Source organism: Phyllostomus discolor, chromosome 3 (assembly GCF_004126475.2).
Source record: "Phyllostomus discolor isolate MPI-MPIP mPhyDis1 chromosome 3, mPhyDis1.pri.v3, whole genome shotgun sequence".
Classification (NCBI taxonomy): domain Eukaryota; kingdom Metazoa; phylum Chordata; class Mammalia; order Chiroptera; family Phyllostomidae; genus Phyllostomus; species Phyllostomus discolor.
The window spans coordinates 172,564,307-172,577,914 of NC_040905.2; the positions used below are offsets into that span (position 1 = coordinate 172,564,307).

Consider the following 13,608-nt stretch of genomic DNA (forward strand, 5'->3'; position numbering starts at 1 on the left):
GAGGAGGTGGCGCTATTGTTTGATCTACTCAATGCCAAGGCTAAAACCAAGATGGTTCTTTTCCTGTCCTGGCAAGTTTATTTTTCACTCACTGAGACTGTAATCCTTAGGTTCCCATTTGGTCTTGTATTTTATCTGGGAACCCTGACTAGAATAAGAATTCTTTAGATCTTTAACTTCAAAAAGAGAGATTGAAGCCTAATTAAATGGGGAGACAGAAGGAGGATCGTAACTTGGTCTTTTGGGGCTCTAGCCAAATATTCCTGTGGTGTACCAGGGTAGAGGTTTATCTATTCTACATTTTGCCACAGCATGATTTCTTCCCTTTGTTAATTACTGTCCCCTCCCCAGATTGCAAACTCCTTGAGGACAGAGATTGCCTTTCTTATCTGTATATACTTTTTATAATATCCAAAGCAGTGTGCAGACTACAGTACACAATCAGGTAAGTATTTGTTCCTGCTTCTAAGTCCATTTTACTGCTGAGTGCTCCTCCTTTTCCATCCACGTAGGTACTCAAGCCACCGTCAGGGTGTCAGCCTACTTCTTCACCTCCGACAACTTATCTAACCTTCATGATTTTACCTTTTAGTCTCTCTCAAATCTGATTTTTCTTTTTTTTAAGATTTTATTTATTTATTTTTAGAGAGGGAAGGGGGGGAGAAAGAGAAGTATCAATGTGTGGTTGCTGGGGGCCATGGCCTGCAACCCAGGCATGTGCCCTGACTGGGAATCGAACCTGCAATGCTTTGGTTCACAGCCCGCGCTCAATCCACTGAGCTACGCCAGCCAGGCAAATCTGATTTTTCTTTACTACTACAGCCACATTCTCAGTTTATCTCTTGTCACTTCTCCTCTGGTGTACTTCTTAAAAGAGTAGTCCCTGAAAGGTGTTCCACAGAATCCTAGTTTTGCAAGATTTAATAGATGAATCTATTTCTATAGTTTAAAAAGTCACTTTCCACACAGTGCCCATACTGACCTTTTCAAATAAGCCAGATCACATCTTTTTATAAAGCTTTTGTGGATCCTCAGTACTCTTAGATTAGAATGCAAGCCTCTCACCCTGGGTGAGATCACCATATTTGATCTGACCTTGCATGTGACCTGGGCCTCATCTCCAGACTCTCTCCCTTTTGCTTTGTTCCCTCCAGCCTTGCTGACCTTCTGATGATCCATCCTTGAGATGATCAACCTTTTCTTGGTCTCTGTCTGGAACACTCTGCCCTCAGAACTTCACATGGCTAACTCCTTGTTACAGTTCAGAGCCCTGCTCATATGTCAATTTCCAAAAAGCTCTCTCCCTAACTAGCCTATCTAAATTAAGGCCTCTCTTCTCCACTGTAGCCTCATCGCTCTCTAACCCTTTGTCTGAATATAGGTACTTACCTGTGTGTTTTTCTTCTTTATTCAGTGTATAATTCTGGGGCATCTGCTCTGTGCCAGGCAAATCTCTCAGGAGTGAAGCACAGGAAAACAAAACAACCTGTCCTCACAGAGATTGCATTTTACTGGCTGTTTCACATATTTATTGAAGTTTACAATTTATTCATATCTAATAATTATCTACTTTCCTTTTACTGTGCTTTTCCCCCTAAAATATAAACTACAGAATGAAAGAATAAGTAAATGAACATAGAGCTGCAGTGAGCTATCCTTGCAGGAACTCAACTACATGTATTCATCCATTATTTCCATAGAGCTAGTCAGTCTCAGCAAGGAGGGAAATCCAGGAAGAGCCTGCCTATTATGATATTACATTTTGGGAATCAGAGGACTTGGTAAAGTCTCAAGTGCAACAAAAAGCTGAGCCCTCTTTCAGCCAACATTTGTAGACAATGATTTAGATTATTTATTCAGGCCTTTTCTACTACTGCTGTGTCCCTCCAGGGGGTTGTGCCCCATGGTCAGCTGCACCATTCGCATTACTGCCAATTCAAATATTTATTCACTGTCCTTGGACACCAATGAGGACAAAACGGCTGAAAATCATCAAAAATCTCTCAACAAAATACTTTGTATCCCAGCACCATGGAACCTTCCAGAAAACTATTCTACCTTGGCAAAGCCATCAGAGGGTCCATTTGTATTTCACTGTTAATTATTTGAAGCGATTCTAAGTACAAGGCCTACTTGAGTTATGTACCTTTTAGTGCTATTTGGGGCTTATAATTAATTGCACTCTTTGGGCACATAAACCTCTTACCCAGTTCATTATTCTTGGGTGGACTAAAGTGTGTCAGTGACCCTCCTACAAATTTGTACAGCATCATCTAATAACTAAGTTCATATTTACTCTGGGAGAATACGCACTGTTGACAATGTGCTTAATTATCTCCCTAAACGATGTAGGTATTGGCTGCTGGTAATGCTTCCCTCCCCTCAAGGGGGGCAGTAGCACATCTCAGTATAGGGTGAACATTCTGCTGATGCTCCAACAGGGCTGCAGGTGCTCATAAAGGGAATTAAGAACACTTGGCCCAAGTGACAGCCTCTGTTCTGCTTAGTGAGTCCCAGGCAGAGCCAAGAATAACCCCATTTCCTAGTCATCTGCCTCCTTTACTGAATCCTATCAGAAAAACAATTCATACTGAAAGTGAATTTGAAAAAAAGAGTATAACAAACCTCAGCCACTATTTTAGCCACACCATGTGGAGGAATGTCACTCTGGTCTTGGTGATGCAGGATTAGGATGTGCTGAGAAACAGAGTGAAAAAGACAAGAAAACAGAAGCGGGGACAAGTGGGACAGAAAATGAAGAGCAAACCCAAAAGGCTAGCTCCCTCAGGAAGGTTGGGGGAGGAGGTGGTTTCCAAACTTGTGGCCAGATGACCCTGGGGCTCCAAACCTGAGCACTTTCTTCCTTTCTTTGATAGTATTTTTTTATTCTAATAAACTTTGTAACAACATTTATAAAGAAAATACAGAAGCATATATATGTTTCTCATATATACACGTAAAATGTTTTTATGTGTGTGTATATATGTATATATATTTATACATATTTATACATTATGTGTGTATATTTTATGTGCATAAAATCAAAGATAAGTATCATTAACATTTTAGCTTTTTTGCTGATTTTTCAGAGTCACATCTATACATGTAGAGATATATATATATTATATACAAATCTATTAGATGAGTTATCATTCTTTTTCACGTACCCTATCTATCATGAAAATGTTTTCATGTCATTAAACTCTCTTGACAAACAAGATCTGAATGGCTGAATACTGACCCATCTTGTGTCAATGTACCATGTTTTTAAAACCTATCTCCAACAGATGAACATTCGGGCTGTCTTTCACAGAGATATGATCAGTGGTTATTTTCATCTAGGAAGTTTGTTTTCGGAACAAATTTATGTACTAAAGCCATAGAGGGAGGTGGAATCTAATCATATCATTCAAACACATTCATTCATATTTATCATAAAACACCACCCACTTATTGTAAGTCAAAATACCTTGCTTTTCCCGGATAGTCTCAGCCTTTTGATTCTATCACCTTCCCAGGTCCAATCACCTGTATCCTAGGCTCAACCAGACCTGGGGCTTAATTCACCTTCCCAATGCCTCCCACCAGTAAGCTATGTATTAGACCAAAATGATGGCTCTGTCCATGCTTCACAGGTTTCTAGCCCCAGCAACTCTCTAAGCCCCATGATAACAGAAATCTAAAGTAGTGATTTTCATACTTTTCTGATTACCCCATTGGTTTAAATATATATTAGCATATGCCTTCAACACATATGTGTGTGTGTAAATTATTTATATGTACTGGTGCATGAATATTTTACATACATTAAAAAGATATGCTAAAGCAGAAAATTTAAGAAGCTAACAAAAATAAATGAAACGTAAGTTGTTTTTTCTGCAGCCCAATGAATTGCCTTGTCTTTGGACACCAGCAACTCAGGCCACACCTAACCAAAATGCCATATCTGAGCTAATGAATTCATACATTAACCTCCCCAAAACTGTTTTCACATTTGGTTCCTTACAAATGGAAGGAATGGCTCTCTGATGGGTCCCATCACCTGCATGTATATAAGGACTCCCTGCACCTGGCTTCTAGCTCCTCCTTCTTTATAGACAGAGTATGTGCTTCTAATTAACTTGTTCACTCAGCATGTTTAGGTTGGGAGATCAGTTGAAAGTACAGATACGAGTGAATGTATTTGAATGATATAACTAGATTCCACTTCCACATTTCCACAACCCTCTGTAGCTTTAGCACATAAATTTAGTACAATAAGGCAGGTGCTGTTTTATGAAACATTTATAGCTGTGCCCTAAGAGGTCTAGGAAGAAGGAGTCTAATGGGTCCAGGACTCCTGAGAAGGAAGAGAGGTAGGTAAGAGCCCGGGAGCCTCCCCAAAGCACAAGTTTAACATGCCCATCAGTCAGTAGCCTAGGCAGTAACCTAGAAGGTCTTTGCAGCAATGGCACATAGCACAGACAGGTTTCAATGGGCCATGTCTTGTAGAGGGAGGCCTGGCTGACATGTGGTGTGAATGAAAGGCCTTCAGGCCTGAAAATGAATCTTGAAAGAAACAGTCAAAAGCAAGGTGGGTGCACTCCAACATTAACTTTTCCCCACAGTTTTGCAGACAGTCAGTTTTGCCTAAACAATATACCTAACCCATGGTTAATTCTAGCATCTAGATATTTATTATATGATAAAGGGCTACTTGCAAGACACAGTTTCTTCTCTCTCCTCCAAATCAAAAATAAACATACAATAAGAACAGTAAATTTAGAAAAAGCAAAATAAGAGTCATTTTTTATTATATGTCTCTTTAATTGTGTGACTCAAAGTTTATGTAAACTTAAAAAAATCATTGTTGTCTGTACATTTTTAAAAGTTCAGTTTCACCTCAAGTTGAAATGATCCCTTTTCCAGTACATTTTGTGAGTAAGATGTACGTTGACTCCTCACGCAGCCCTCACCCACCCATAGTCAATAATGAAGACTACGGGCATTTCTTGTCAGTTACCACCACAGGCAACACTGACTGCAGGAGCCAATGTCTCCGTGGGGACAGTGACTTTGCCATGAGTTGCAGCCCTGATGGTTGCCTAGGAAACAGAAGAAAGATGATGTGGAGGGTCATGAAGACCTTTCCAGACACAGTGGACATTGTGGTCCTGTCTGCCCCACCCCACCCCATAAAAATGAAACCATAAAAATGAATTTCTGAAAGAAAGAAAGACAGACTATCCCCACGCCCCATCTAGACAAGGCATCTGCACACACATTCTCCTCAGCGGGGGTGTGAGCAGCTGGAAGCCAGAAATTGTTTCTGAAGGCTTTTTTCCAAATGTGCGAGGCTCACTCTGAATTCTGACTGTACTTGCCCCTCCCTCCTCAAACTATGCTCTCTCAGCTCAAAAGTTTGACAAGATCAAATAACCGGAGCTATTTAAACATCCTACTTTGGATAACACCCTCCAAGACAGTTGACAATTCTAGCTTGTTTAGACTTGGCCTCTTCCATTCCTTACCCCCCACCACACACACACACACACACACACACACACACGTGCGTGATGCCATCTTTCTCCTCAAGCCACCCCTCCTTACCATCCAAATGCCAACTTGACTTAGAGTCAACATCTGGGTTTGGGATTGTTACTTCTCCTTAATCCCAAAACAGCTGCCTCTCAGTGGTTGAACTAAATCCATTCAGTTTATGTCTGACTTGTACATCTTCTGGGGTGGAAATTTTTTACAAAATAACTCTTACTCTTTAGAAAAACTAGTAATAATGAGAAAGACTAATGGGAATACATAAACTGTTACAAGACGGTTCCTGTCCTATGCATTATTCATTTATGTGAACTGTGGTGAAGCTACCAAGCCACTGTGCAACTGGGCTCAACAAGTGTCTGGACTCAAGATTATATTGGATGCCTATTTCTGAGGCTTGGTTCTATTTAACATTTTCATCAGTTGACCTGCTCAGAGGAGCAGAGAGCAAACTCATTAAGTTCCTAGATGGGAGGGATGGCCAAAACATTAGAGAGCAGGATTAGAATTTCCCAGCCCTTGACAAATCAGCAAAACTGTTAGAGTCAAATATGTTTATCGGGGACAGGAGAGGGGAATGTAAGTCGTCCAGATGCAAACTGAGCAGTAGCTACTTACTTAGGAGCAGAACGGAAAAGAATATAGATGCAAATACAGACCCACAGCAGGAAATAAGCTTATCCAGTAGAACCACCAGCGTTCATTGGGGTCTTTGCAACTAACTCCCTTAAAATGGTTTTAGATCCCTAATCCATGGACTATAGAAGCAGAAAGTCCTCCCCCAAGAATTCAGAGTTTCCCTGAGTTTTTCTTTTTCACAGTACCTCTAGCTTCAGATTCCTGATTCTACTTCATCAGCCTGGCTTCTGGTTCATGTCACCGCCCTGCTCTGGCGGCTCTATCACAAACCACGCTGACACAGACATGAAAACCACTGTCCTCCCATGAGCAAATCATGGCTACCTGCAAAAGGGCCTGGCTATCTCCTAGGCTATCTTGGCTCTTGTTCAATCCATCCAATTCAATTTCTACCCCAAGTTGTTGTACAAGCTGTTTTCCTAAAAATAGACAGTTTTCACCCTAAGAGGAACTCTGGGGCCAGCCTTAAGAAAATAGCATTTACATCTGTGTTACCTAACAAAGGTGAGCATCATGACTCAAGCATGCTCTAGCCAGGGGCTAACAAACTTTTTCTGTACACTAAAGTGACAGTAAATATTTTCTGTCTCTGTTGCAACTCCTCTACTCTGACACCATAGCAGGAAAGTATTTACATACAACATGCAAATAAAAGGGCATGGCCCTATTTGGCCCCAGGGTTGGCCATAATTTTCCAACTCTTGCTAGACTCAGCTTCAGAATCTTTGACTTTTGGGAAGACTTTGCAACTATATTATCCAATCAGACCATTTTACAGGTGCAGAAAACAGGACCTGGCAAGTGGAGTAAAGTTTATGTGAGTTCTCAAGACAGTTAAGTCAAGGTTAACACTTAAAACTAGGAATAGGTAACCCAATTCCCAGGCCAGTGCCCTCTCTACTGCAAGATCACTAGGTTCTTTCCAGAAGGTTCTGAAGATCCTGTAAATGGCAGGGCTTCTTCTAAAAATGTTTCCACTGTAACTTTCGGTGAAATGCATTAGCTGTACCATGTGCAATACACAATAGCGTTGTCTTTACAACATCCCTAGGAGGACTCAAGATGAATGTCTGGCTAAAGATTTGAGTGAGGCTCTACCAAAAGGCAGACTTTGTGAAATGAAAATAGAGCCTAGGATAGATCTGAAAAAAAGTTCAAAGAGAATAATACCCTTAAAACATTAAAGGCAACATAAAATCTTCATGTGCCAGGAGGAATACTTTAAAGAGGAGCAATTGTGTTCCATCTCCTATTAGAATGAAAAGAACAAAACTGGAGAATAACATTAAAAAAAAAACTTGCTAGAGGTAACTCTATTCTCCCAACATTTAAAGACCAGAAGAAGTCATAGAATAGTCTTAATAATTGGATCTGGGGTTGGCATGTTTTAGGGAGGGTTAGGACGGAAGGAAATAGACTGAGTAAGTCTGTTCTCAAAGTCCTTTCTCTCTCATGAAGTCCCCTGAATGCTGTAGGAAAGAGTCCTTCTCTGAGCCAACAGGGAAACATTGAACCATTATACTCTAGGAGAACAGGACAGTTTCTTTAAGAAGGTTGTAAAGTGTAGAACCCAAAGTGAATACTGTATTGGAAAGAAAACAGTTGTCCAAATTTCAAAGGAACCTCCCAGATAGCAATCCCTTACACTGGCAAGGAGGGTAATTCATGAGAAACCCACCACTTGGGGTGAGAAGTCTGAAGCCCTTTTCAAGTGTGTATGTGTGTGGATATGCTTGATGCCTTTGCCTCACAGAGACCAGGAGTTTCTCAGAGTGGATGGCTCCTGGTATGCAATTTGAAGACTTGGTAACTTGCGTCTATTCCTCCTTGAAAGTCAGGGCCAAGTATCTGTGAGAACTTTTATTTTACAAGCTTTGATGAAGATAAATCATAGCATATAGCTTGGTACTAGTTAAAAATGGTGCCATCTGTTCAAAAACAATTTCTGGACAGTGCATTTAACAAAACTATCCCAGAAGATTGTCTCAAGCCACAACTTTTCCAAAGCCCATTTTTCCAAATGATGAACACTTTGTGATTATTTTTCATTATCATTTTTCTTTTACAGATGATCCAGGAACCTGCACATCCTGTGTTATGGGGTATTACATGTAAGTCTGGCCACCTTTTTCATGGTGCTGACTTTTCTGCAGTTGAAGCATGACTGACTTAATCCTAATTTAGTGATAAAAGGAAAGAAGCCTTGTAGTCTGAAGCAACTCTCCCCTGTCAGGCTATTAATGAATAATTCTTGGATTTAGCAATATGAGCCCAGCTGTTTTCTTGCCTGGAAAGGAGGCCTTCTCTGTCTTGGTCCTGGAAGGCAACCAACTGACACTGATGTCTAGGAATTTTGCCATGGGTGACCAAGATTCAGACCTTGCTGGTTCTGGACAGACCTTAATAATAGACCCAACCCCAGACAAGTTGTTTCCAGATGTCTGCATGGAGACCTTGTCCTTAACGAGCTGGACGGTCCAGGATGAAGTCAGGTGCTACACTAGCGCTCAGTCATTCCCTGGGTAATGAAAGACACAGACCACTAGGTTAAATGAAACACGGATAACTGTCACCCACAAAGTTCTCTAATTCAAATCTATAAATCAAACATGGCATATCTCAGGGTCACCTCCTCTTCTCAGGGTACACTGGTGCCTATCTTGGAAGAAAAACTAAGAAAAGAAAAGTGAGATGAGAAGAAAAGGAAGGCCCAGATAAGGCACAGGCTGCAGAATTCCTCCCTATCATCTAAGAACTGGAGAGTTTATGATAAATTCTCACATTCATTTCTTCTTTTCACCTTTCCAAAAACATTGTCAGGAACACAGGGTTGATGTTATCCTCCAGAAGAGAAAAATGAAGCTCAGAGAGACTGTGGGTCTCGATGCACCACAAGCTAGTCGTAGTGGGGGTGGGGGGTTATATTTGAGTCACCTCACCTTGAATGGGTTCAATGCCAAGAGGCTTGAAATGTGGCAGTGGGCAGGAAGACATTAGAAGGGGTGAGGTGGAAGGGAAGGAAAGGGAAACCCGACAAGCTGAAACATATTAAAAATGACCAGTTGGCCTTATCATTACTTCACCTTATGGTTTTAATTCAACTTTCCCAGAGTTGCCTATTATTCTTTGCATTGAATATTGTCTCTACATGACCACACTCCTGACCTACTGATTTAAATTACTGTTTCATTTAAGCAGGGGAGGAAGGGTAGAGAGGAGGCCCCCAGACTTGATTATTAGAAGGTAGACAAGATGACAATAAATGAGCAGAAAGGAATTTGTCAGCATGTTCATAGTTGGCATTTACCCAGCATTTGGCCTGCCAGAGACACCCCAAACAGAGACAAACAGCAGAAATGCAAGCTTTCCTGGATGAGGTCATATGGTTGGGGGCACAAACTCTTCCCTGCAGGACCAAGGAAGGAGGACTTAGACCCAAAGAAATAGTGACCATGTAGAAGTAGGTGACTTCTGTGTCCCTCCAGCTGAACTCTACCCTTCTTCATTTTGACACTAGAAGACACCCCTTGACTGGCACCAACTTCTTCTGTCACCTCACAGCATCCTCTGCCAAAGTTTGGAGCCAACCGCATCAGCCTCTCCAGCTTGCCATGCCCATGAATGAGCATGTTTCCTGAAACCCTTTGAGAAACAGAAACAGCAGAGCCTAGAATAATTTCATTTTGTTCAATGTCATTTTGTTATAACATTGATGAGATGCCACTGGAACTTAACCCTTATTTATATCAATTAGACTATTTCATTATACATTATTTCACTTGAAGTTGCAGAACCTAACAACCACATTAAGTAAGGGCCTACTGTGTACTAAAAAGGACATGCCCAATATTGCTAAAGGTGAAACATGTGATATTTAGTTCAAGAAGCACACATCTATAACCTTTTAGAATATTTAGTGACTTTCAGTACAGTTAATAAAACAGTCTACATTACGAGTTGGTATGGAAGAAATGCAAAGCCTGCCTCTGACACCTCGCTGATGCTACAAAATTCGTCAAAGGGCAAAGATCAGCTTCATTCCACTCCCCCTTCAAATGAGCCTGTAATTCAGTGAAGTATTCTACTGTAGAATAAGAATGGACAGTATGTGTAAAAGTATGTGTACATAAAAACTCAGGCACTTCAATGTTGATGTCAATCTTGTTACACTAAACTGTTCAGACCGTGCGAGTGCCCTGGGGCAAAGGCATACAAACCGTCTGTTCAAACAGACCTTGGTTAGTACCCCAGTCCCACCTTTAACCGACATGACTTTAAGCACTTAACCCTGAGACTCAGTTCCCTGATCTGGAAATTAAACATAAGTAATAGCTACCATATGGAGATTGTGTGGAGGTTTAAATAAGCTAGTACTTGACACATAGCCACTACTCCATAAATAAGTATCAGCATCCCTTTCTTCTCCCCAGCCTCCTCTCAGCAGCCCTGATAAGGGTGCTTAGCAGTCCAGAGGGAGGTGGTTTATGACTCGTTTGGAAGGCACACAAAGACCAAGAGGAAGTTTTCGCCCTTGAAACCCAAATATCTACACCCGTTTAAAACCGATGTGTAGACATAAATAAGGAGGTTAAATTATGGTGGTTAAGAGAAACACATCAACAGAGCTCATGGAAGAAACTCTATCTTCTCCCCTAGGTTTAAACACCACTGTTATAAAGTCTGTCCCGAGAAGACCTACAGTGAAGAATTTGAATGCAAAGCGTGCGACACCAACTGTTGCAGCTGTGACCGGAACGAGTGTTACTGGTGTGAAGAGGGCTTCTTTCTCTCGGGTGAGCCTGAACACGGCACTGCCGACCAAGTGAAAGGGCTCCAGAGCTCCACACAGAAATACGAGAGCTATGTGATTGGCTCCTGGGTCCGTGTGCACTGGTGCCTCTTGTCCAAGCAGAAATGTTTCATTGAATTTGAAAATAATTGTTAGCCAGAACAACTTCCTCCTGTTTCTATTAGTGAAGCCTAGTCCCTATTTCACTAATTAATCTCAAACATCTCCAGACTGATGGAAGCAAGAGTGAATGTGGGGGCAGCAGGGGTGCTGCAGACAGTGCTTTGGAATCTAAGTCACCTGGGGTGTTCGGAACCGTGACTCTTCCCTTGAGACATAATCCAGGTTGTATGTTCCTGAGCACCGTAAAAGCCAAAGATGACCCTTTGTCTTAGGTTTTGGTCAGTTCACTGACTCTGATGAAAACAGGTGGTCAGGAAGGAAACACACTGTGAGTCCTCCAATTACAGAACCCCCAGTCCGGTGCTCTTGAATGCTGGTGGAGGACAATGAGTCAGAAGGCCCAACATGGCCTCCCGCTGTTCTGTTAGAGATTCATTTGATCTGTAGATTTTCAAGAATGCCAAGTGTTTTCTTCCATGCTCTCAATCCTTTGAGCTGATAGCCAGTGTAAATTCTCAGTTAAAGGATGGCATTAAATGTCCAATTGTTAAAGACACGTCTATTGGTTGAAATAAGCTAATGCCATCCTGGTTTCTTTTAAAACAAAGTCAAACAAAAATGTTCCTGAGCTTCCCTTGGGCCCGTTTAGAACTTGGCCCTGAACAGAGCACTGAGCTAAACCTGCCAGGGTCCCGCCTTCACGCTTCCTGTGTTCCTCTGTAGGTGGCAGCTGTGTCAGGAGCTGTGGCCCTGGCTTCTACAGCAACCCAGAGATGGGCGAATGTGAGCCCTGCCACCGAGCCTGTGAAACCTGCAGTGGCCCCAGCTACACCGAGTGCAGCAGCTGCCAAGCAGGGCTGCAGCTGCTGCAGGGGACATGTGTGGGCCCCGCCCAGTCGCAGATGGAAGGCAAACTCGGGAATGGTATGTGTCTCTTGAGAGACATCGCAGGTGTCTAGCTGCCTTCTTGGCCTCCTTCTTTCCTTCCTTCCCTCTCTAACCCTCGCTTTTGGGATGCCAAGAGATGAAGGCTGGGCAGTGAAACGAAAGCTTGGAATGAGAATCAAGACTGGGTCTCTTTGATGCTCGAGGTGGGAGAGGAAAGGAGGCTGTAGCTGGTATGTGGCCAGGAGGGAAAACCCAAAGGGTAATTTATGATCAGTCTGGCCACTTGAGTTTCCACCAGGGTGGAGCAGACCTCTGAGCACACAGAGTCATAGAGAGAAATGGCCTGATGCTCATTTTCTTGACGATTTCAGAATAGCTTCAATCATTCATGCATCTCTTCATAAGGTAAAGAAAACTGACAGTAGGGCAGTCTATTTCAGTGAGGCAAGGAAGACTGTTCCAGTGTTGGAACTAAAGCTGAAGCAGCTGATCTGTCTGGGTGGGTTGTTAGAAATCGCCATCGTTCAAACTTACCTTTTAAAAGTCGCCCTCTCCAGTTGCAGAGGAGAGAGTGTGGTTCCTGAGAGGGGGTGGGAATGAGGAAGAATGTGGGAGCTTAGACTCTAACAGCAAAGGCCTGCACGTGTTCATTCCTACCTGAGTCTTCAGAACAGGCCTCCTCACCTTGGAGCCTCAGCTATAGGCTTCCTTGCAAGGTGATCACAAACTTCAGTGGCCTCTTCACGTCTGAGGTGGTCAGAAAACAAAATCCTCCTCTTGCTGGGAAAATCTGACTCACCGTCAATGCAGAGACCCTCATGCAAACAAGAAGTGCTCTCTATTTGATTTTGAGGCACGGATTTGTTTAAAAGGTCCTTTCAGCGCAGAAGCAGCAGCAACAGAAAAGAGGGTCTGCTCAGGGCGGGTCTTCTAACATGTGGAGAATGCGAGAGATCTGGGGCAGGAGAAGGGGCGCTTGCTGGGTTTCAGAGCAGGGACATCTGTGGCTGCTGTCCACAACGACAGCACTGCACATGTGACAAAGGAAAAGCAGCTCAGAGACCATCACAAACCCAGCAGCCCAAGGCCACAGAGAACACAGGCCGATTTCAGAGACAGAGCTAGGAGGAAAACCATTCAATGCAGACTGGGATATCTTCCGTGAATTCTAGTTGAACCAAAATGCTGAAAACGAGTTTGTCTGCCATTCAGGCATGTAAGAGGCAGTGCAGGCCAAGGGGAAAATAGTCTGGTGCTAGGTTTCTAGCTCAGAACATCTGTATTTTATCTGGCATCCAGATGATGAAAAAGTCCAGGGAGCCAAGAGGCAGAGCAGACTTGATCTCCCAAATGATTACACGTCCCTCTCAACTGGACTACGCACTTTGCAGGCAGAAACCAGGCCTTGATTGCTCCCCTTGGTCAAAGCGCCACGCCCACCACTCTGCATTTTCTACTAACGAAATGCAGTGTTTCTGACGAGAGAAAGGAATTAGTCCATTTGGGGATTTAGCACTAATAAAGGATTCGGGAAGCAGATGAGAATGTTTCTCATGGCTGGACAAAAGCAATAAAGGCAAGGACACGGCTGCACTTCTCCACGTCTATGATCTAGGAAATAAGACACGCAGACC

At 42.7% G+C, this 13,608-nt stretch overlaps 1 protein-coding gene across 1 annotated transcript in view; it reads left to right on the forward strand.

Annotated features, from left to right (window-relative positions):
• The window catches only part of PCSK5 (proprotein convertase subtilisin/kexin type 5), a 420,656-nt gene that overhangs the window by 362,798 nt on the left and 44,250 nt on the right, over positions 1 to 13,608 (forward strand). Inside the window, 3 exon segments of the mRNA XM_036021750.1 lie at positions 8,243 to 8,285; positions 10,831 to 10,967; positions 11,810 to 12,010. Coding sequence (XP_035877643.1) covers positions 8,243 to 8,285; positions 10,831 to 10,967; positions 11,810 to 12,010 — 381 coding nt within the window.